General features: G+C 38.1%; 1 protein-coding gene across 6 annotated transcripts in view; it reads left to right on the forward strand.

The window, feature by feature from the left end:
* The window catches only part of PATJ (PATJ crumbs cell polarity complex component), a 331,922-nt gene that overhangs the window by 113,670 nt on the left and 194,897 nt on the right, over positions 1 to 23,355 (forward strand). For all 6 annotated transcript variants that reach the window (XM_036026193.1, XM_036026198.1, XM_036026197.1 and 3 more), the window contains 4 exons: positions 1,438 to 1,561; positions 6,579 to 6,753; positions 15,791 to 15,862; positions 17,459 to 17,636. In XM_036026193.1, the coding sequence (XP_035882086.1) occupies positions 1,438 to 1,561; positions 6,579 to 6,753; positions 15,791 to 15,862; positions 17,459 to 17,636 (549 nt within the window). The remainder of the gene's footprint in view (positions 1 to 1,437; positions 1,562 to 6,578; positions 6,754 to 15,790; positions 15,863 to 17,458; positions 17,637 to 23,355) is intronic.

Below are 23,355 nucleotides of genomic sequence, written 5' to 3' on the forward strand. Positions count from 1 at the left end.
TTTTCTACACACTCACCAACACATATTTTCTGGTTATTTTCTTTAAAAAAATAGGTGTGAAGTGGCATCTCATTGTGGTTTCGATTTGCACTTCCCTACTTCTTAGTGATCTTGAGCACATTTTCATGTCTGTTGGCTATCTTCAGATTTTCTTTGGAGAAATGTCTTTTCAAGACATTTGCCCATTTTTAAAAGATCTGATATATTTTTGCCAGGATTATTTACCTGAAAATGATTATATATTCTTATTCTCTATTTAGAAAAAAACCTGAATTCATTTTTCTAAAGATCTAACCTCTCAGATTCAGGCATCTATTTTCTTAATCCTTTCTCACATAATTTCCATTAACATTTTAAAGAAATGTTCAAATGGTCCAGAATTACTATGAAATTTCCTCTTCTTAAGTATTCAGTGCCTACCATCTTCTCCTTATTTCCTTTTGTAAGAAATTATTGTTTATTTTATTCTAGGCAGCTAAGTAGTTGTAGCTCCTTTCTAACCTCTATTTAACATTTGAGTTCAAGTCTATGTTCTGTGGGCTTCATTAGGTATCTGATATACCTACAGACTTAGCTATATTTATAATCTGGAAAAAATCTAGCAGTATTTGGTACATCAGTTTATGAGAAGTTCTTCTCTTACTATTGAAGTCTGACCAATATAACTTATAACATGGACTGTTGCAAAAGGTATAATTCATATTTCTGTTTTAAACAATCTAAATTTCCAACCGTAGAGAATAATATAGTGTCATTCGCCATAATTGAGTCAAGGCATATCCCTGTGGTGGCCTAATGTTGTCATTTAATTTTATGCCTATAAAAGTTTTTTAAAATATCATAATAAAATATATCAATAAAAATGGTATGTTCTGTAGGATTATAACTTTGGAAAACCATAAAAGACCTTTATAAAATGAGGACAAGAGGAAAGTGTAGTAAGTTATTGACTACACTTATTTCTGGTTTTAGGTTTGGGTAACTGAGTGTTCACCATGCAGATAAGAGTGCTAGGGAGGGCGTAGCAAAGGCTTAGAGCTGTGAAAATTCATCACATGTTTTGGGTTCAGCTAGTTAAATGTTGATCCAGCATGATCAGCTGGTAGTATGCCAACCTCTGACCTTGCTGGACTAGACAGATCTTTTATTCCTCTACCTTGGTAAATGTTTATTTAAATCCACTTGCTAATGTTTAGAAAAACAAATTTGTTGTTAAAAAACCCAGTGTTTGGAAAAAACAGGTTTTACTAGCCTGTACCCTTGCAGATATTAAGTTACCGCTGTTTGTTACTGCTCACTCCAGTATAAATTGTTACTTGAGAAGGCCTGTTTTCAGGGCCAGTTTTCCACTGTCATTATTGTCTGTTTAAACAACATTATAGTGTTCCGCATTTTATCATAGAGTACTAATGCATTTCTGGTTTTCTTCCTCTCGAGATGAAAGAAAATTTTGGCATTGATTCCCTGCCATCCATATCCTCAACTGAAGGAAACAGTCAACAAGGCAGATATGACGATCTGGAAAATCTTAATTCATTAACAAAAAGCAGTCTGGAGTTAGGTTTGTGATTTTTTTTTCCTTATAAACACAAATTGCATTATTTTGCAATCTTCCAGTTTTATGTTTATATGTGGTAAATTTCACTGTCACATTTTCATTCATTATAGTGTTTCAAATTTAAATCTGTTTATTAACTAATCTCCTTCAAAATACCTGGAAGAATAACATTGTTCATATTTCAACTGAGATATTTCAGATCATGTTTTCTGAGAGGGCTGCATTTTCTCTGCTTCATTTTGCTTTTTATTATCAGTATGGATTAAAACTAAAACTAGTACCTTAGGCTGGATCCGAAGTAAGTCTCTACTAATATATATTAAAATCTCTGATGCTATTAAGTGATACTGTTAGCTCATTGAATGGGGTTGTTAAATATTAATAAAGAGAGGCATATTTTAAACATTTATGAAACATTTTAATAGCCATATATTACAGTCAATTTTGGTGCATTAATAACTTAGTTTCCATTAAAGAATCTTGAAAGTATCATGCCTCTCCCTGCCTCCTCCCAATATTGATTCTTAAATAATTTTGAAAAATTGTCTTTAAAACATAACTTTTTTTCATTCAACACTGAAATATCTAATGTCGTTATAATATTGGGATCCCTAGGTGAGACTGTTAAATTCTTCCCTAGCACTGGGATTTATAGAGCCATTGTTCAGGATTTATGCTGCCCTTCACCTGTTATGGCTCTGCTTATAGGAAACGTCTTTCTCTGTGCTCAGTTCTTGTATTGTATGGTAATGCATTGTAAGGGGAGAGAAAGAACTATAGAACATTATGTACAGTTATATGAATTCAGCATTCTATTAAGTGATCCAAAGAATAGGGTTCTTAATGGTAAAGACTGAAGGCACTTATAAGATGGTAACAGTTGTCAGTGGGTCAACAGAGCTAATGTTGAATATCTAAAATGAGATGAGTCTATCTAGTTTTTCATGATGTATAACTAATCATGACTAAAAAAATGGGACTTTTTTCACCAAAATTCACCCCATTTCTGTAGTCCTCAGATTATTAAACACTTGGAGAAAGTTTATAGTACCAATGAATAAGTAAAAGAATTAATAAACCATGTATGTGTGGTTGCTATTGATACTTTAAAACCATCTTGGTGTCATTGTGGTGCAGAAAATTTTTGTTGGTGGGTTGCACCATGCGTTGCAGGATGTTTAGCAGCTTCCCTGCCCCCTAGCCCTACATGCCCGTGGTACCCCCACGCCAGTGATGATCAAAATCACAATGTGTTTACATGCGGCAAATGTCCCTTAGGAGGCAAAATTGCCCCTGCTTTGGGCCTATTTATGCTTTATACCATCAGGATCGAAAGGAACAAACAAGATAAATGGAGGGGGTATTTGTGAGGAGGGACAGTGGGGCTGGGAAGAATATAGGGAAAGAGATATTCTCTTTATGGCAGGATCCAGGGCCCCCATGGGACCTGCTTTGTGTATTATCTGGGTGACTCCCAAGTTAGTTCCACTGCCTTCTGCTGTCTATATAAGTTTCCTGGGGCTGTTGTAACAAATTGTCACAAACTTAGTGGCTTAAAACAGTAGAAATGAATTCTCCCCGTGTTCTGGAGTCCAGAAGTCCTAAACCAAAGTGTTGTGTGCCCTCCAAAGGCTCTGGGGAAGAATCTTTTCTTTGCTTGTTCAGCTTCTGGTGGCTCCAGTGTATTTTGAGTTGTGGCTGCGTCACTCCATCTTTTGCCTCTGTCTCCTCATGGCCTTCCCTTCTTCCTACCCATGTCTTCTCTTCTTCTGTCTCCTACAAGGACATCTGTCATTGGATTTAGGCCCATTTAGGTAATCCAGGATGGTCTCATCTAAAGTACTTACTCACAGCCTCAAAGACTACCCCATCCCACCCCCATCAAATGAGGTCACATTCATAGGTCCATGGCATGGACATATCTTTTAGGGGGTTCACCACTCAACCTACTACACTGCCTTAATCTAATATTTTGCAAGGCCCTGGAAATAATTTATTTTCAGACATTATAGCTTTAGCAATGAAGCTATCTGAGATCTGTCCTCACTAGAAAAACATTCATAACCACATGCACTTAGAAAAACTTGAGAGCCTCCACAATGCTATGTGGTGGGTGTCAGTGTTTGAATTAGTGTGAACTGTGGGTGGGCTAAGAAATTACTGATGCAGAGTCAATACAGATTTCAGCAGCATACAGATTGAGTTAATTCTACTCCAAATTTCATTTTGCCCTCGAGAGCCCTGCCCAGCATATGGCAGACTGTGTCAGGCCCGGACCCTCAGTATTAAGCAGTTAACCTGCTGAGCTACCCACAGGACTTCAGGCCTCTGCAAGCTTCTCCATTTCCTCAACTGTGAAATGAAGGATTTGGGCAAAGTGTTCTCCGAAGCCTCTTTCACATCTGTAGCTCTTTGACTGCTTTATTAGTAACAATTTAGATCTATCTGTGAACAATTAATTTAAAAATTATTTTGGAGAACCTACATGTATAGGGCTATTCTTGACTCTTTATTCATACTTTATCGAAAATTATGTATCCTTCAAGAACCTATACTCTTCATGGGCTGTGACACCAAACCTACAAATTAGTGTAATTAATAATGTAAAGTATACAAGATAAATTTTAAATCAGTAATACATTTAGTATTACAAGATTTCAGAGAGAAAGTAGTTCTTTTTCCTAATCTTTGACTGCCCCTACTGGGAGTGTGTCTCCAGTGAATTCTGCCTGAATTTCTGTCACACCCAGGAGTCAGGCACACACTCATTTGCATGCCAGTCTCGTACTATAGACTAAGCTTCTGGAGGGCAAGGCTTATCTCTGATTATGTTACCATAGTAGGTGCTCAAGAAATATTTGTTGAATAAGTAAGTGACATGGCACTCATATGTGGTTATTTATACACATATCAACCCCCACTTTTCCAGTTGCTAAGTTGCACAGTACCAAATCTCCTCTCTACTTGGATACTTACTGCTTTTATTTCATTGATCATGCATTTTTTTTTCTTAAAAGATTTTATTTATTTATTTTTAGAGAGAGGGAAAGGAGGAAGAGAGGGAGAAAAACAGCAGTGTATGGCTACCCCTTGCCTGCCTCCTACTGGGGACCTGGTCCACAACCCAGGCATGTGCCTTGACTGGGAATCAAACCGGCAACCCTTTGGTTCTCAGGCCCACACTCAATTTACTGAGCCACACCAGCCAGGGCTGTTGACCATGTATTTTCGTACCCTACCACGTATAAGCCTTTTGAAAAATTTTCCCATTCCTCTCCTGGAAGCATTAACTTTCATTTACCCAGAACATTTTTTTAAGTTCCCTGTTTTTCTAACCTTTGTGCTCCTGTTACAGTCATTACCTGACAACTGTGCAGGTCCTAAAGGACTTGATTTGTTTTATGGGCTCCTGTGTACTGTGGGGCACTTGGTGAACAGCCCTGTAAAGTGCAACTGTGTCAAGTACCGTGAGAGATGAAAATGTGTGCCTAAGCACCACCAAGGGTCCATGGGGAGTAGTGGGGCAAAGGGCATGAGCATTCTTTGTGTGGAGCAGGTATTGCAAAGTTTTAAACAAACTGCAGCAACCCGTGAAACCCAATGCTATAATTTAACAGGCTGCTTTTACTAGCATAGGTGGATGGGAAATAACTCTGCAAATAGAGCTGTTTTTTCTGTCCTTAAAGACTCTGGTTTTAGGCAATTGCTTGCAGAATCTTGATCCCACTCCTGGTCCCTCCCAGTGGGGAGGAAGCAGACATAGGGAGAGCTGAAACAGTGGGACAGTGATATAGGTATGACTGTTTTGTAGGAATGTGAGCCCCAGTGGATGTGATGGAGGGTGCATGGGGTTGGGAGAAAGGCAAGTGAGACCTCGTTTCACACCACCTAAGCATGACACTCATGTCACTCCCTCATCAGAGTCTCTGTTGCATTATCCACTGATTAGATCCTGATTCCAGAGCTTCTAGACAAGGTAAAAAGCAGAAATAGTAGTGAGTTTCCTAGAAAATTTATTCAGTATGAAGAGATGGAAAGTTTAAGTGATGCTTATAGGAAAAGTTTTAGAAGAGTATCTATATCTTTTAGTCAAAAATCATTTCTCATTTTTGATAAGGCAGATTTCCAAAAAGTACTGTAAATGTCTGGACTTAAGGGAGGTGTTTGATGCACAATTCATCATATTTGTATAACATGATAAAGAAAGATTGGCTGGAAATTTATAATAGATTGGCTATCCTGGATACTGGGGTGTATGATACCTAAGAGTGATTAACGAACTTATGCCTGCATGGTGCAAGTCTCTAAGCCTGTGCCATAGGGCTCTGGGCACAGTTCTGCCTTATTCTTTTTTTTTTTCAGTAAATGAAAAAATGACAGATGATTTGTCAGGTGAATCTGCACATTCTAATTGGCAAACTCCCTATACTATGCCTTAGATTAGTTCCTCCATTTATAAAATACATTTGCTAGTATCTTTCCTCTGTAACACATTGTTTGAAGTGGGAATTAAACAAGATAACAAATGTAAGAGAATTCTGGAATTTATAAACAAAGCCCTTTTAAAAATGTGTTTTTACATGGTGATGTGTAATTCTGTGGAATTATTATTTTTTTAAATCAGGGAAATGTTGGAATGCCTGTAATTGAGACAGCCTAGGTTAATAAAGCAAAATTTGTAGTAAGATTAGAATACCATTATAAAGGGGATTTTTTGATAAAATGTTTATATTGGTAAAATTTCACCAACTTTTCAGTGAGGCCACACTCAAAATTGTAACTTTCTTCTGCTAAGCAATCCCTATTTCCCCTTCCTTGCTTCATTTTTCACCATAGTACTTGTCACCAATTGACATATGAAATATTTTACTTATTTAGTTTAAGTCTTATAAGACTTATATCAATAAGTCTTCTACCTGGAAGGGGCTTGCCCATAGTAGATGCTTGTAACTATTTGTTGAATGAATGAAGGATTACAGAAAGCATCTCATGTTCACTATCCTCTCGGTTTACTCCTTAGGCATGATAATTCCAAATGACGTCCAAGGTCCTGGCCTGCTTGCTGAACTTCCTGCTGCAGCTCAAAGAAGGCACCAAGAAGATCTGCCCTTATACCAACTCCCAAGGGCCCGAGTTATTTCCAAGACCTCGGCATACACGGGGATGTTATCTTCTAGATATTCCACTGATGCATAGTATGATTTCATTTCCTTTTTGCTTTTACATTATAAAGTAGTTTTCATAGCTTCCATAATAAAACAGGCATGATTATGGCAGAACATTTGGAAAATACAGAAAAATATTATGAATAAAATCCACTGTATTAGACAATTACTATGAGAATTTCACATATATAAAAGTGCACCATATATAAAATTTTGTGTTCTTGCAGTTGTATGCAGAATGGATTAAATAGAGTATTTGCTTAGAAAATGAGAGGTTGTAAGTTCATTCTAACAACTCAAACAAGAAGTGCTTGAAGACAGATGAGGGAATGGATTTAAGAGTTAGAGAATCTGTAAGAATTAGTGACTAGTAACATGTTGGAAGTAAGAGGGAATAGTTGAGGATGGCTTGTGTTTCTGCAATGGGAAGCCAAATGGATAGTGGGATCATTAGTTCCTTCACAAAGATTATAGGAGCATAAACAAGTAAGAAGTGAAAATAATGAGTTAAGTTTGAGACACGTGAGGGTCTAGGTATCTATAGCGCGGCAAAGTAAAGTGGAGTCAGTCAGCTCCATGATTCTCAGTATTAATCTTGACATCTAACCAAACATGGATAATTGGGGACCAGATCAAGCAAGCATAGGTGAAACTCCTGGATTTGAATAGTCATCCAGAGGAAGGTTAAGTAATAAGAAGAGCAGAGGGGTAAGATAGGAGCTCTTCAAAGCAGTAATATTAAAGGCATGGATGGAGGAAGAAAATAGTGAAGTGGAATGAACAAAAGGTAGAAGGAAATTGATGAACTAGAAACCAAGGGAAGAGAACATTTTAACAAAAAGGTCATCACAGACTACGGTCACATGCTACCAGGAGGTCAAGGTAAATAAGATGGAAAAGTTTTCATGGGGCTTGGCCATATGGCCCTTGGTAAGCACAGGGCAGTTTTATTAGAGAGGGTAGTGGGTTGAAAATTGACCAAAAGATTTGAAATTGGACATGGTAAGAAGAGACCTGTGTTTTGAGAATCGTGATCCTGAAAAAAGCAGATAGAATTCATGATTAGGTAGGTAGGTAGGTAGGTAGGTAGGTAGGTAGATAGACAGACAGACAGACACAGACAGAGTGTGTGTATATGTCTGTCTGTCTGTCTTTGTCTTTTTGGAAAAGGTCAAGACAAGGAATGTGTAGATTCTAGGATGAGGGTGATTGAGCATAGTTCTTAAAGAAGGTAAAGGGAGCAGAGGGTATTGCATACCTAGAGATTAACCTTTGATAGTTTGATATGAGGAAGTTCACCTCCTCCACAGGGACAGATGCCAGGAATGAAAGGAAAGTACAAGTCTGGGTACTATTTGTTCCTTGGGGGCAGGAATCCAAAGCGATTTTGGCCTAGTGACCTTGATTTTTTTTCTCTCTGTCATTTAGGGGGAAAGCTATTTACTGAGAGTGGTGGGGTACTAGTAAAGTGGGCATTAAAAGAAGAGGTGTCGAGGTAGAGGTTAGTTTTTGAAACAAGAATAGGCGGGTAATGACTTAGTTGTGGAGAGGAGTTTAGAAAAATACTGGCCTCCACTTTCCAACTTCCCAGAGAGCAAGAGAATGAGCATTACCCACTTGAGTGTGGTAATGTGGCAGAGAATCAGCAGCTGTTGAGAAAACAGAGCAGGTATAGAGGACATTCAGTGAGGAAGATAGGGCATGGGGTAGTTTCTTTACAGTTCAAAGAGATTCCACAGAGTGTGATAAGTAGTTTGGCTGGGCAGGCTTTGGGGGTGGAGGATGGGAACCAAAGCAATATGTGAAGGAGACACCAGAGCTGGTGAAGGAGAAACCAGAGCTCATAGCGCTATGAGTACAGGAGAGGAGTGAACGAAGGAGCTGGGGGTGTTGGCAAAGCATAACAGGGATGCTGCGCAATAGGGTAGGATTCATTGGCCCTAACATTTTTATTAAAACCTTAGTCCAAGAATGGTTAGATGTCTCCTATCAACACAAAATGATACTGTCTTTGTTTAGCAACCTGTGACCCTCTCCTAGAGTTGTAGATAGAAACTACATAAAGCATTATTTACTGTGCTTCTGCATAGCTCACCTCTGAGTGGAAAGGAAAGACAGATGGGCCCCACCACTTGGAGAATCTGGTGGCTTTTTACTCAGCAGAACTGGACCAGCATGCAGGCTGCAGTGCTAACAGGCCTGATGTCCTATCCAGCTCCCAGAGGGAGGCAATGTCGTTTCTTTCTTTCTATTTTTAAGGTTTTATTTATTTCTTTTTAGAGAGAGGAAGGGAGGGAGAAAGAGAGGGAGAGAAACACCAATGTGTGGTTGCTCCTCACATACCCCCTGCTGGGGACCTGGCCCACAGCCCAGGAATGGGCCCTGACCCGGAGTCAAACCAGCAACCCTTTGGTTCTCAGGCTGACGCTCAGTGCATTGAGCCACACCAGCCAGGGCACAGTGTTGTTTCTTTAAGAGAGATGCCTGGGAGTAGAAGTACTGGAAAGGTTAGGAATACGTTTTATGACTTTCTATGTGGTCAAATTACTTTTTAAATGAGACACATTTGTCTTTTATGGTACTTACTGTTAAACATTGAAGCTGGCTAGAGAACTCAGAAATGCGGCTGCTTCTCTAAAGCTATACAATTGTGAACTATAGCATAGGAAAAGATCTAAACAAGTTTCCAAGCCCAGCCCTCCTTCCTCACACAGAAAACAAAATGGAACATCAGTTGTATTTTACTCAATTCTCCCAGCTTCTGAGAAGGAAGACACGCTTTACTCCTATCCCATTGCTTTTACTCCTAAAATGAATACTTCAACAAGCCAATTTCTTATGTAGGCACAGGTATTTAGGGGCTCCAACCTAACTTTGTCTTAGATCAGTCTTGCATTTGAAAGTTGTATTTTTGGCTTGTTCTCATAAATTTAGGATATATTTAAGTCTCAGCAGGTTCCAGAAGAGTTCCTTTAAATCCTATTCCCCCTTTTAATCTTTTAGAAAATGCCCCATGAAGTTAGGGTCAGAGGTGAATATTTGCCTTCCTGAGTACTGCATAGATTCTTTGGAAGACAGTTTTTCATATTATCAGGGTGTCCTGAAGTACTCAAGCATATTTTAGAGTTGCTTCTTTGCATTAATTTTTATGTAGGACATTGCAGACTTATTAACATGCACTGTGTTTTTCCATCAAGCCAACTTCTTAATATTTGGAGGCAGGACAAGTATTAAGAGGTCAGATGCACCTTTAAAGTGGGGCTCTTTACAAAGAGAACTGTGGGTGGGCAGGATATGATAACTCTGGGAAGAATCTGAGTAATTTTGTTCTGAGTATCCTCCTTTCTTCCTAAGGTCACTTGAGATCATGTCCTCAGAACTCACCTGGCTTCAGTCTTTTCCTAACTCATCTTTGTCATCACCTGCTGCCTGAAGACATATGGGTGCCTATAAAGGGGGCCGTGTGCATTTCTCAGGCTAATAGCAGATCTGTAGCATAGATATATTGTGGGTGCTGTTCAGATTTTTCCTGTTATTTATAGCTACATGACCCTGAGAAAGTTTCCTTGAAGTCTGTATTTCCTCACTTATAAGTAGGTAGTTCTACGGATTAAATAAAAGTGAATATAAAGGGTTTCGTTTAGTGTCTTTAACACAGTAAATGTATAATGAAAGGTTGACAATGATGCTAGGTGACAATGACAGATTCATGGGCCTCGAGGTTTATCTGGGGCACAACTCGTTGTTGCTGAATGTTTTTTAAACACTCAAGGAGATTGTAGGGTTTTTCTCTGTTTCTTTTATGGCAAAATAAGATTGACTCACAGTAAGTAGAACAAAGTGTCAGAGGGTAAAGCCTTGGAAGGGTGATGAACTTGGGATGAAAGACATATTTTAAATTGACAAGAAACCATGCTGTAGGTATAGTAGGATACAAATGAAAAGAAATAGTTTCACACATTAAATACTTTGTTATGCATGGGGAGGTAGAATAGGAGGCAGGGTGTCACAACCGGGGAAAGGATTAAATGAGTTGTTATAGTTGAGCCCCCAAAATGGTGCCTGGCATTTAGTGCCTTCTAAATAAATGGTGGATGTTTAATAGGTTTGCCTTTGAGATAAAGTGACAAAAATCATGTGTAAGTTCAGAACATTGGTAGGAGGCTGAGGATACAAGGGGAAAGAAATGGGTGCATTCGAGGGGGGACTGCTCCAGAATGTCTGGGTTGGGAGGAGAAAGGGGAGGTTTCAGCACAATTCTGTTGGAGCTGTTGTCCACACGGCAGTGATGGTGAATGTGAAGAATCAGGACAGGAGGTACATAGGAATGTTACACTAATGTCGCTGAGACTGTAATTAGCCCTTGATTACTAATCCAGGCTCTACTGAAGGCCAAAAGGGACATAAAGTTGACCTAAGGAAGCAACTTACCCTTTATGGCTTGAGCCATAAAACACAGTTTTACGTATTAATAAAATGCACAAATTTTAAACACTTTTTTTTTAATTTTCACAAATGTGTAGAGTCATATTACTGACAGTCCAATCAAGATATCGAACATGTCTATCACCCCAGAAAGTGTCCCTGGCCCCCTGGCTGTGCCATGCTCCAGACAAACACTAACACGACTTTTTACAGTGTAAATTATTTTTCCTGTTCTAGAACTTCTTATATAAGTGTGATCATACAGTAGGACTTTTTTACATCTAACTTCTTTTCACTTGGTACCATTTCTGTGTCACTCGGAACTTTAACGTGAGGAGTGCCTAAGTCCTTACATATGTTAGTATCAAGCAATAATTTGCTTCGTACCCTCAAAATCAGTGTAACGTCTGTATAAGTAATCAAACTAGTTTGGAAAACACTAGGGCCCACTCTCCCTGGCTCCAAATGCTCAGTATTCACTATGGGGTGTCACGCCAAATAGCCATATAAAATCTATATTTAAAGAGGCAAAAAAAAAAATCTTGAGATAGCTTAGTCACAACCAGAACTTTTTCTATTTACATCCTTTTAGAGTGTTGAGTTTACTTGATCCTCATGGCTTAGTATGTAAAAATTTTATATGAAGAAAAGGTACATTGGAAAGGAAAGGTCACCTTGGCTATTTGGATCCATCTGACTTTGTATGATGTTAGAAATTTTATTTGTAAAGGGATTGTATGTCATGATCAAGTTTTACTATTAACACCCAACCTGTTCGCTAATGAGCTACTCCATCTTTCCTCCAAATCTGTAAAGAATGATAACTTTGGGCATTTATAAAAAGGTCAGAAATAAAAAAGTATTGTTTTTATTGGATGGTTAATTCCCTTGGAGAAAAACTGGTTAAATGTAAGAGGTAAATTTTAGTTATTTTAAGATTTGAGACTAACTTGATCGAACTATTGACCATGTTTAATTATAGTACAAATTATAAAATTTGAGGTTAGAAATCCCTTGTTAAAGTTTTAAATATGTTTATGAGAATTTACATTTTAATATATGCAATAAAAGTGCTTTCTCAGTTAAATTTTATTTTGGGTTAAAGTGTATACACATTTGTCAATGTAAAGTGACTACATTAATTTGTATAGTTTCTCATCTCCTGTGGCTGTATTTCCAAACCTAATCACACTATCTGGATGAACTTTTACAAGTTTTATTTCCAGTTAGGTATGAAATAATCTGATTAAAATACGTGCATACCAACTCCCTGAGAAAGATAATGGCTTTGAAAAAGTCAATAATTCTCTTCCAAAAAATTAATTTTTTTACATAGTTTATCTAAAATTTTCCATATTTAATTCCTATAATGAAAGTATATCTGTACCATAATAAAAACATGTATGTGGGTTTTTCTTCCTTAATGCCTGTTATGAACTGTTTTTGCTCACAACACCCCTGACACCAAACACGTGAGTTTTTCCTTCAGCCAACAACCAGTTCTCTTGGAGTTGGTGCAGACTTCGCGGCATAAAGGTTTAATACGGCCAAACTGCCCTAACTTCAGATGCCAGTTTCCAACTGTACTTCTGACAAACCAGCTTTAAATTGGATGTTCCTGTGACCCCTTCCTCAGGTCTGTGAGGATGGCTCGCAGAACTCAAGAGAGCACTTTACTTGCAGTTATGGTTTATTATAAAGGATACAACTCAGGAGTAGCCAAATGGAAAAGAGGGATAGGAGAAGATATCAGGGGAGCTGTGGGGTGGCACTGAGCTTCCATGACTTCTCAGGGCACGTCGCCTTCTCAGCATCTTGAGGTATTCTTCAGCCTGGAGGCTCTCTGAACCCAGTCAGTTTGGGTTTTTTTGTTGTTGTTCTGTTTTTTTGTTTGTTTTAAATGGAGATTCCATTACATAGGCACAATTGTTTATGTCATTGGCCATTGGTGCATGAGCTCAACCCTACTCCCCTTCCCAGAGGTGGGGCTAGAAGGTCTAACTCTAATCACCTGTTTGTTTCTGTGGCAGCGGCACCCTTCCTGACACTGTTTAGGGTCCTACCAAGAATCACCTTATTAGCATGAACTCAGGTATAGGTGTGGTTGAAAGGAGCCTGTTATTAAAAACAAAAGGTGCTCCTATCACCCATATTACTCAGAAAATTCCAAGGGTTTTAGAAGCTGTATGTCAGGAACCAGGGCAAAGACCAGCTATTTATTTCTTATTATCATACCTGTCATAATTTGGGGTACAAGAAAGTGGCAAATGGAGAAGAGGAAGGTTTCAGTGTTGGTTTGGTTTTTAGTTTTCAATCTAACTTTGATATTGATTTAAAATGGAATTCTAAAATACAGCAGAGCATGAAGATATTCCTTGTAGTAATTTTCATATTCCAAAAAGCAGGAAATAGTCTAAATGCCTCACATTTAAGATAGTAGGTAAATTAAATTATATCCATACCACAGACTATTGAGATGCTATTAAATAAAAAATTATGAAGATTATGATAATATGTGGGGAAAATTTTGATACAAAAAGTGAAAAATTTGCAAAGGACATAAATATTGGTTGAACTTCAATTAATGCCAGTTTTATCTCATTTAATCCTCATTACTATGTTATAGGATAATCAAAATATGAAAGTGCCTGTGATGATTACAACTGCCCAGTTAATAGTAATGCACCCTGACTGGTATAGCTCAGTGGACTGAGCATGGGCCTGTGAACCAAAAGGTTGCTGGTTCAATTCCCAGTCTGGGCACATGCCTGGGTTGCAGGCCAGGTCTCTAGTGGGGGGCATGTGAGGGGCAACCACACATTGATATTTCTCTCCCTATCTTTCTCCTTCCCTTTTTCTCTAAAAAATAAACAAATAAAATCTTTTAAAAAATAATAATGTGATATGGCAAAGTGAACACCTCACTTAAGTTGGTGGAATTGTGGGAACATTGCTTAGGGATTGCATTCCAAGGCTCATTAACAGGAACCCTGCACTTAGCATTGGCTTAACCAAACAGGGCCTTAGTTTCTTTTCATGTATAAAGTCCTGAAGAAAGTGATCTGTTAGAATCTTAAATAAGTTTCTCCTTTCTTCTCTGCTGTCCTTATGGCTTCTCACTGTTTCTTCATGATTTTAAGACAGATGCCTTACTACCAGTAAGGGGAAGGGCATAGGGCAAAAGGCTCCTGCCTGCTGATTCTCCCTCCATTTAAGGACTTTTCCTGGAAATCTCATCCAGGGACTTTTGCTTCGGTGTCACTAATCAGAACTATGGCACATAGTTACCATTAGCTGAAAGGAAGTCCAGCAATGTATTTTTTCGAGCTGGGCGTAGTGCCACCTGGAATAAAATAGTTCTGTTGGTGAGGGAGATTGGGGGAGAAGATGTTAAATAAGTAACCAGCAAATATCTGCCAAAGTGTTTTTGCCTGAATGCTATGATGCTTTTAATCATAAAAAATAGATTGTCCAAGGCAAGAAGGCCATCTGGTAGTGGGTGAGATGTTAATGACCCCTAATGATCCCAATTTCTTAACTGATTTTTGGAATGTCTAGAATACTTTCAGCTTTTTCCTTTACACTCAGCCTTAAGCCATTATATTCTAGAAAGTCAGTAGAGTGGCAAGTAGATGGAGTTTTGCTGCTTTTCACAGAATTACTTGAAAATTCAGAGAATAATGGAGCATTGAAACCCAGTGTGGAAAGAAAGGTTTGGATACTGTGAAGAGGTTGTGGGTAGAATGAGCCTTCTCTGAGCTTCAGTTCCTCATGTGGGAAGTGAAATAATATGACTTGCTGGGCCTACCTCACAGGAGGAGATTTCACAAAAAGAGTGGTAGTGCCCACAGGTTTGCACAGAGTAACACAATTTACAATATCAGATACATTATTTCAGTTGGTGGTCCCAAGTCACACGCTCACTTCATGGCACAGGTCACACTGGAGCTTAGGACTCCTGACTCCTCTTTCCAAATGAGATATGGCTGTGTCTGTACCCTACTACAGCACTACTCATATAATTACTCTGCAATTCAGTGTTTTGTTACCTGATTAAGCAGTTCCATACTAATATAAGTTGATGGGCAAAAGTATGATAATGATAGGTGGGAGGATCAAATTGGATAACATAAGTAAATCTGTAAGCTGAAAAGTGTTGTATGTAAAATATTCACAGGATACAAGTGATGGGAATTATTTACAGTGACAGAAAAATCTAGCAAGAGGGATCATGTTTACTGACTGTTTAGCCATGTATGTTGTTTATATTGGCTTGTTCTTAGCTGGTCAATCAACATGAATTTTTGAGGAGTATATTTTATAATATTTTATGTATTGATAGAGAAACAAATGTGAAGTTATACAAATCAAGCATATTTTTTGAAAATAGCAAATAGGGTATTATCAATAACAGTGTTCATAATAATTCTATGATTTTCTGGTGCTGTGGGTGTTTGTTGAGTCGAATGTTAAAGCAGGATATTTTTGCTTTGTATGGACAGTTGACTATTGATGTAAAGCTTCAAAATTAAGAACTATTTAACTACGTGTAATTGTGTAATTTCAAAACTTTCCAACAACCTTTAATAACAAGTTTGTGTCTTATAGACTATGTGTGTATTTTTTCTTCCTTTTTCCTCAGTGAGTTACCTGAGAGAGAAGAAGGTGAAGGAGAAGAAACTCCAAACTTCAGCCACTGGGGTCCACCAAGAATGTACGTTGATGACATTATTGGCTTTCTCAATGGGGCAGTACAATCAGCCGCTTTTTCTTTAACTTAATATTGTCATTCAATCATTCTCTAATGATTGAGAAATTGTTATTCACATGTAGACAAGCCCAAAGTTTAGTTTCATTTTGTTTTATTTAGAGACTTTTAGCCAGGCAAAATGACTATAAACCAATATTAGGAAAATCTTTATCATACTCTTTCAGAGAAAGCAATTTCCAAATGTCCATCTATGATAGTAACTGATGGACTAAGAAGAGTTTATCACTGCCTCGCTAAGCAGAGCAGATCGGGCTGCCTTGAATGCAGAAAAGCCTCCTTACATATAAACAACAACAGTAGTAGCTGAGGCTACATCGTATACTAATTTGTCTTTCCCTCCAACCCTTGTATTATCTAAGTTCGCAGCTCGTGTGAGCGAACGGAATGTGTTGGGCCCATCTTCTGTCAGATTCCCTTGTGATTTCATGTAGTCACGAGGGCTGCACTTTATTAGGATTATCAAAGTCTTCCTTTAGCTGCTCTGTCTATTCTTCATGCATTATTAATTTCACTGTGCCCATCAAAACTGTTTCTTCTTACACTTCTGACTCTTGTCTCAAAAACTCTTAGGAACAGTTTTCTGAGCTAATGTTTTATTTGCATTAATTATTGGCCACATCTGTGCAATTTGGGCAAAATTCATAATATTTTGAGGGGAAAGTTTTATTCCGTATGTTTTTAAAATGATGCAGATATACAGAGAAAAAGAAAACCATCCTGTCTTAAGAGCAGGTAAAATGTGTCTTCCTCTTGCCCTGGCTGGGTAGCTCAGCTGGTTAGAGCATCATCCCGCACACCAAAAGGTTCTGGCTTCAGTCCCTGGTCAGGGCACACACCTAGGTTGCATGCGGTTCAGTGCCTGGTCAAGGTGGTTGGAGTCCAAACAGGAGGCAACCAATCAATGTTTCTCTCATATCGATGTTTCTCTCTGTCTCTCTATGTCTCTCTCTCCCCAGTCCCCCCACACCCTTCTTCTTTCTTTCTCTAAAATCAATAAATATACCCTTGGGCAAGTATTTTAAAAAATTTGTCCTCCACTTATAGAACCACAAGTTAAACCTACTGAGTGGGAAAAGCAGCCTGGGCAACAAGCCTCTCGATGGCAAATTTATTTTATTCTAAACTTTTTGCCAAAATGATATGTGACTTTCTTGATTTTTCACTCATTTGTTATTTCCTTAATCCATTGTTTGCTAATAATTATGGATGTAGATGAAAAAGACTAATGACAGAGCACATGTTGTGGTAGGAGATGGGAACATTCAGGCCTAGCTACATCTCTCAGTAGTGAGTTGTACCTCTTGTTTTAGATACCCGTCCTTTTCAGAATTTAAATGTTCACATATGCTATGAATTACTGATAATATCTCTTAATTTTGGAATGTGGTACAATACCTGTAACATTTGTAAAAATACATTTAGAAAATATATTTATATAAAATGAGTCACTAGGATATGGTGCAAATTGAACACTTACAGTGATAGCCCAACAAATTAAATTTGTTTCATGAGGAGATTTTGGTTTTTTTCTTTTTACAGTGTTGAGATTTTTAGAGAACCCGATGTGTCTCTTGGTATCAGTATTGTTGGTGGACAAACAGTTATAAAACGCCTGAAGAATGGAGAGGAGCTGAAAGGTATATTTATCAAACAAGTTTTAGAAGACAGTCCAGCAGGAAAAACAAACGCTCTTAAAACTGGAGATAAAATACTTGAGGTAAATGACGTTAAAATTCCATTTTTGTTTGAATGTACTATAAAACAGTAAAATAATCATTTAGCCGGAAGTCCTTTCTTCATGTGTTGGGGTTTATGTGTTTACAATTGCTATATTTTGTTGTAGAGAAAAATAATAGGAAGCAGGATAAGGAGTGATGGGTAGTGACAGGTAGTGAACGCAGTAGTTTGAATTAATAGATTTGCTACAGAAGATGTTGGAACAAGAATAGGAAGTGAGAGAGTGAGCCGTGTGGGTTTATGTGGGAACAAGGCTCCAGGAAGCAAAAACTGAAGAGTGAATACTGTGAATGCAGTGAGACTGTTAGGGAATTATGGATGCGCACACAGTTTGTTGTTTTTTTTTAAAGAATGCTCAGGTTTCTGGGGCAGGTATGGTTTCTTTTATTTAGTATTTGCATAGTACAATTTTTTTTCTTTTTCATCCTTGTGATTTTATTATAGTTGTATTTTTGTAAGCAACACATAACTGGATTTTGCTTTTTTTAAAATCTAAGTTGATAATCTCCATCTAAGTAAATAAGTGATATTAATTCATTTTATTTTGATTACTGATACATTTAACTTAACTTTTAAATATATATTTTATATTTTGTTTCTCTTCTTCCCTTAATTTTCTATTTTGAAATAATTATAGATTCATAGAAATCTTTCAAATAAATGTTTATTTGCATATTCATGCAAATAAATGTTGGGGAGCTCTGTGTTCTTGCATATTCATGCAAATAAATGTTCAGGGGAGCTCTGTGTACTTTTCCCTCATCCTTCTCCAAAGTTAATATCATACACAAGTGGGCTATAACAGCAAAACCAAAATACTAATATTGGCACAGTTCATTGACCTTATTCAGATTTCACCAGTTATATGTGTACTTATTTGTGTGTGTGTGTTGATAGCTCTACACAGTTTAATCACATATGTAGCCTTGCATAACCACCACCACAATCAAAAACCTCAGCTCTGGCATACCACAAGACTCCCGGCGTTGCCACACCTCTTGAGCCACTCTTCTCTTCATCCCTAACCTCTGACAACCACTAATCTGTTTCTTTTTTATTAGGTATATTTTATTGATTATACTATTAAAGTTGCCCCAATTTTTACCCCTTTGTACCCCTCCACCCAGTACCCCAGTTCCCTCCAGCAGTCCCCTCCCTTAGTTCATGTTCATGGGTCATGCATAGAAGTTCTTTGGCTTCTCCATTCCCTATACTGTTCTTAACATCCCCCCTCAGTATTTTGTACCTACCAATTTGTACTTCTTAATCCCTGCACTTCCCCCCCCACATTCTCCCTGCTCTCTTCCCAGCTGATAACTCTCCAAATGATCTCCATACCTGTGATTGTATCCCTGTTCTGGTTGTTTGCTTAGTTTGATTTTTACATTTAGTTGTTCACAGCTGTGAATTCGTTGCCATTTTAATGTTCATAATTTTGATCTTCTTTTTCTTAGATAGGTCCCTTTAACATTTCATATAATAAGGGCTTGGTGATGATGAACTCCTTTAGCTTTACCTTGTCTTGGAAGCACTTTATCTGCCCTTCCATTCTAAATGATAGCTTTGCTGGGTAGAGTAACCTTGGATGTAGGTCCTTGCCTTTCATGACTTGGAATACTTCTTCCAAGTGATTTCTTTAATTATCCTGATAACCAGTATTTTCAGCTGTGCATATGAAAGGTTGGTTATTTCCATTTCCTTTAGTTCTTTTCCTGGAGTTTTGTTCTGTTCTTTCATTTGGCCCATATTTCTTTCTGTCCTCAATTTGGCAGCCTCCCTGTGTTTGTTTCTGTGTATTAGGTAGGGCTGCTTTGACTCTCTGTCTTAGTAGCGTGGCCTGTTGTAGAAAAGGCACCTGTAAATTGTGTGGGGCAGAGCCTTAGGTAATCGTTCAGATGTGGCAACCCATTTCACCACTTTGTGGCTCTGTGTAAGGGAGAGCTCAGAGAAGAGACAGTGCCTCTGCCTGGTCTCTGGAGATTGCCTAGGAAGAAGCTGTCTCCCAGCACTTACACTTCACTTTCTGCCTATATGCCACTGGTGCCCTTCCAGCTGTTGCCCTGGTGCTGATTCCCAGAGGGTATGTGTCTGCATGAGTCCTAAATCTCTTGCAGGCCCTGTAAGAGGAGTCTCTTCTCTTGAGAATCCTGCAGTGTCTTCTGCTGCCCCAACCCCCACTGGTTTTTACATCCAGAAGTTATGGGGACATACCCTCCTGGTGCTGGAACCGTAGGCTGGGTGGTCTGATGTGGGGCTGGGATTGCTGGCTCCTGAGGTATCCCTCCCAATTTTTATCCACCACATTTGAGTATGGGTTCACCCATTCCACCACCTCTCCATGCCACTCCATGTCTCCATGCCTCTCTGTGTCTCTGCCCCCTTTACCAGTCTGAATGAATGTGGCTTCTTTAAAAAATCCTTGGTTGTCAGACTTCCACACAGCTCCATTTTCTGATGAATCTGGGTGATACTTGTTTCATAGTCTAGTTGTAATTTTCACTGTCGTTGTGTGTGGAGGTGAAGTGTTTACCTACATCTCTATCTTGACCAGAGTCTAATCTATTTCTCTATGTCTGTGATTTTGTTATTTCACTGTTGTCACATAAATGAATCATACATTATATATATTTTTTGAATTATCATTTTTACTCAGAATAATTTTGCTGAAACTCATTCAATTTACTGTGTCCATCAATAGTTCATTCCTTTTTATGGCTGAGTAGTATTCTATGGTGTGGAGGCACCACAGTTGATTCATTCATTCATTGAAAGACATTTGGGTAGCGTCCAGTTCTTGATGATTCTGAATAAAGCTCCTATAAACATTTGTGTTTTTCTGCTTTTCGTTTTTTTGTTTGTTTGCTCCTATAAACATTTGTATACAAGTTCCTGAGCAAAAATAAGTCTTTGTCTCTCTGGGATAAATAGCCAAGAGTGCAATTGTTAAGTGTAAGTTCACTTTTAGTCTTGAGCTGTCAAATTTTTTTCCAGAGCAGACATACCATTTTATATTTCCATGAACAATGTATGGTATTCAACAAAATTGGTATTGTCACTGTTTTTCTTTCTTTTTTTAAAAAAGATTTTATTTATTTTTAGAGAGGGAAGGGCGGGAGAAAGAGAGAGAGACAGAAACATCAATGTGCAGTTGCTGGGGGCCATGGCCTGCAACCCAGGCATGTGCCCTGACTGGGAATTGAACCTGCGATGCTTTGGTTTGTAGCCCGCACTCAATCCACTGAGCTACGCCAGCCAAGGCTTTTCACTGTTTTTCATTTTAGCCATTCCGATAGGGATATGGTGATATTTCATTATTATTTTAATTTGTGTTTCCTTAATGACTAGTGATTAATATTAAGAACTTTTCATTTGCTTAATTGCCATCTCTATCTGTCCTCAGTGACATGTTTATGCATGTCTTTTTTTCTGCTTGCTAATTGGATTATTCATTATTTTATCTTTTTAAATTTTAGGGGGTTTTTTTCCCTCTCATCTCAACTGGCTGTCTCTTGAAAAGAAAGTATTCTCTCACTTGTCCATCATCACTTTCACACATAGTAATAAGAATGCACTGTTTTGTCCCAGACTTAATAATTTATATTTCTTCAAACTCATAGCAGACTTGAAATGTTACACTCTAATATGGCTTTTGTCAAGCATAATAAGTCATTTGTTTACTTTTTTCCCTGTGAAAGGTTACTTGCTTGTTTCATTTTTTAAGTAAAGCATAATAATAATTTCTTTGTCCTAAAACAATTGCATGAACAATTTCAGTTCAGATAAAGAAATTTTTAATACCAGGAAGTTTGAACTTAGTTTGAACTTAGTGTAATTTTTAGAAATGGGTCTTCATTTGTGTGAATGGACACATTTTGGGTAGATATTTTTCTGTTGTAATATGACAGAATTCCATTTTCTCCCTAACTTTCCAACTTTAGTGATTCCCATTTAGCACTGTGGAAAAGGAAAACAAAAGCTGATTATTACTGGAAGATGAAGTAGTTTTAATATGGCCTCTACTTCTCTTATTGTTGAATGTTTGGGGGATTAGGTTATTTATAAGACGCTTCATCAAACTGTTGTGGCAGCTTTTAAGCTTCACTTTAAATTTTTTCTATATATATTTTATTCACTTAATATTATTCATATCCTTCCCCAATTCACATGAGAAGAGAGTTTTTACAGAGCATTAAAATCTTCCAGTGGTTGTCTAGTGGAATAAAAAGTCACGTTGTTACTATGGCCTTTTGGATCTTGCATGATGTGGCTTCAGCTGCCTTCCTGACCTCACCTTTCTTCTTCCACATCTTTCCCCATTTTTTGGACTCACCTGCCTTTTAATCCCTCTAACATACCAAGCTTCTGTCTCTTACCTGAGAGCCCTTCTCTGTCTCTCAGCTTCTTGGGTGCTTACTCTTCTTCCTACTCTGCTTAGATTCAGTGATAGATCACCCTCATCACTCCAACTCTGGATCTTCTCTCCTTTCACTGAACTTGTGCACCTCTTTGTTTATTTCAGGTCTCTAGTGTCACCAGAGAAAATAATTGCCATGCTGTCTGGTCTCATTAAATTCATGACCACCCCTTCAAGTGGGTCTTTGTTCTGCCCTGTAATCCTGTAATATTTCCCAGTTTCATTTTCCTACTTCTATGGGTAACTATTCCCAACCTCCTGTGCCTCTCCCTCAGATTTAATCTCACTTTATGATCCTTGTTTCTTCTTCCATTGACAAAATAGAAGCAGTCAAAAAGGAACTTCCCCTTGCTCCAGCTGCATGCCAGGTCTTTTCTCTAACAGTATCTATAATGACAAATGAACTGTTTGTGGTTCTATCTAAAGCCAATCGCTCTAACTTGTGCAGTAGATGTCAGTCCCTCTTCGCTGTCCAAGGATTTGCCTCTACAGTTGTCACTTCTCTCTGTCATTCCTTTTTCCTCCCCACTCCATCAGCACTGCTGTAATATCTCCCATATTAAAATCAAAAACTTACTTTGGTTCCACATCTGTCTCCACCCATATTCCTATTTCTTTTGTCTCCTTACAGCGCATTGTCAGTATTCATTGTCACTATCTACCCAACAATTACCAAAGCTTTGTTACATTACTGGTTTGAAAAATTGGTTTTGTAGCCCTGGCTGGCATAGCTCAGTGGATTGAGTGTGGGCTGTGAACCAAAGTGTCACAGGTTCGATTCCCAGTCAGGGTACATGCCTGAGTTGCAGGCCATGACCCCCAGCAACTGCACATTGATGTTTCTCTCTCTCTCTCTATCTCCCTCCCTTCCCTCTCTAAAAATAAATAAATAAAATCTTAAAAAAAAAGAAAAAGAAAAATTGGTTTTGTTAAATATGTTTGATAAGTACAGAATGTCTTGGAGATTATTGACATATTCTCAAAATAGGCTCTCTGAGATTTATATAATAAGGATCCATTTATACTTTTAGTGAAAGTAACTGGATGCTTTCATACTTTTTTTTAACATAATTTAAGAAATGTTCAACTGCTCAATTGTGATAATGGACAATTTGCTTAAAATGATCATTCTTCCCAGTCTGAGAAAAGAGTCCAGAGAGATCCCCACCCTCCCCTCCCCCCACCCAGAACTATGTACTGTGTTAGTGACAGGGGTGACATTATAAACTCAGCCACTTAAGGTTCTGTTACTGACCAAGCTGCTATTTTGAATAATTACATTTAA

This window comes from Phyllostomus discolor, chromosome 5 (genome assembly GCF_004126475.2).
Source record: "Phyllostomus discolor isolate MPI-MPIP mPhyDis1 chromosome 5, mPhyDis1.pri.v3, whole genome shotgun sequence".
NCBI lineage: Eukaryota > Metazoa > Chordata > Mammalia > Chiroptera > Phyllostomidae > Phyllostomus > Phyllostomus discolor.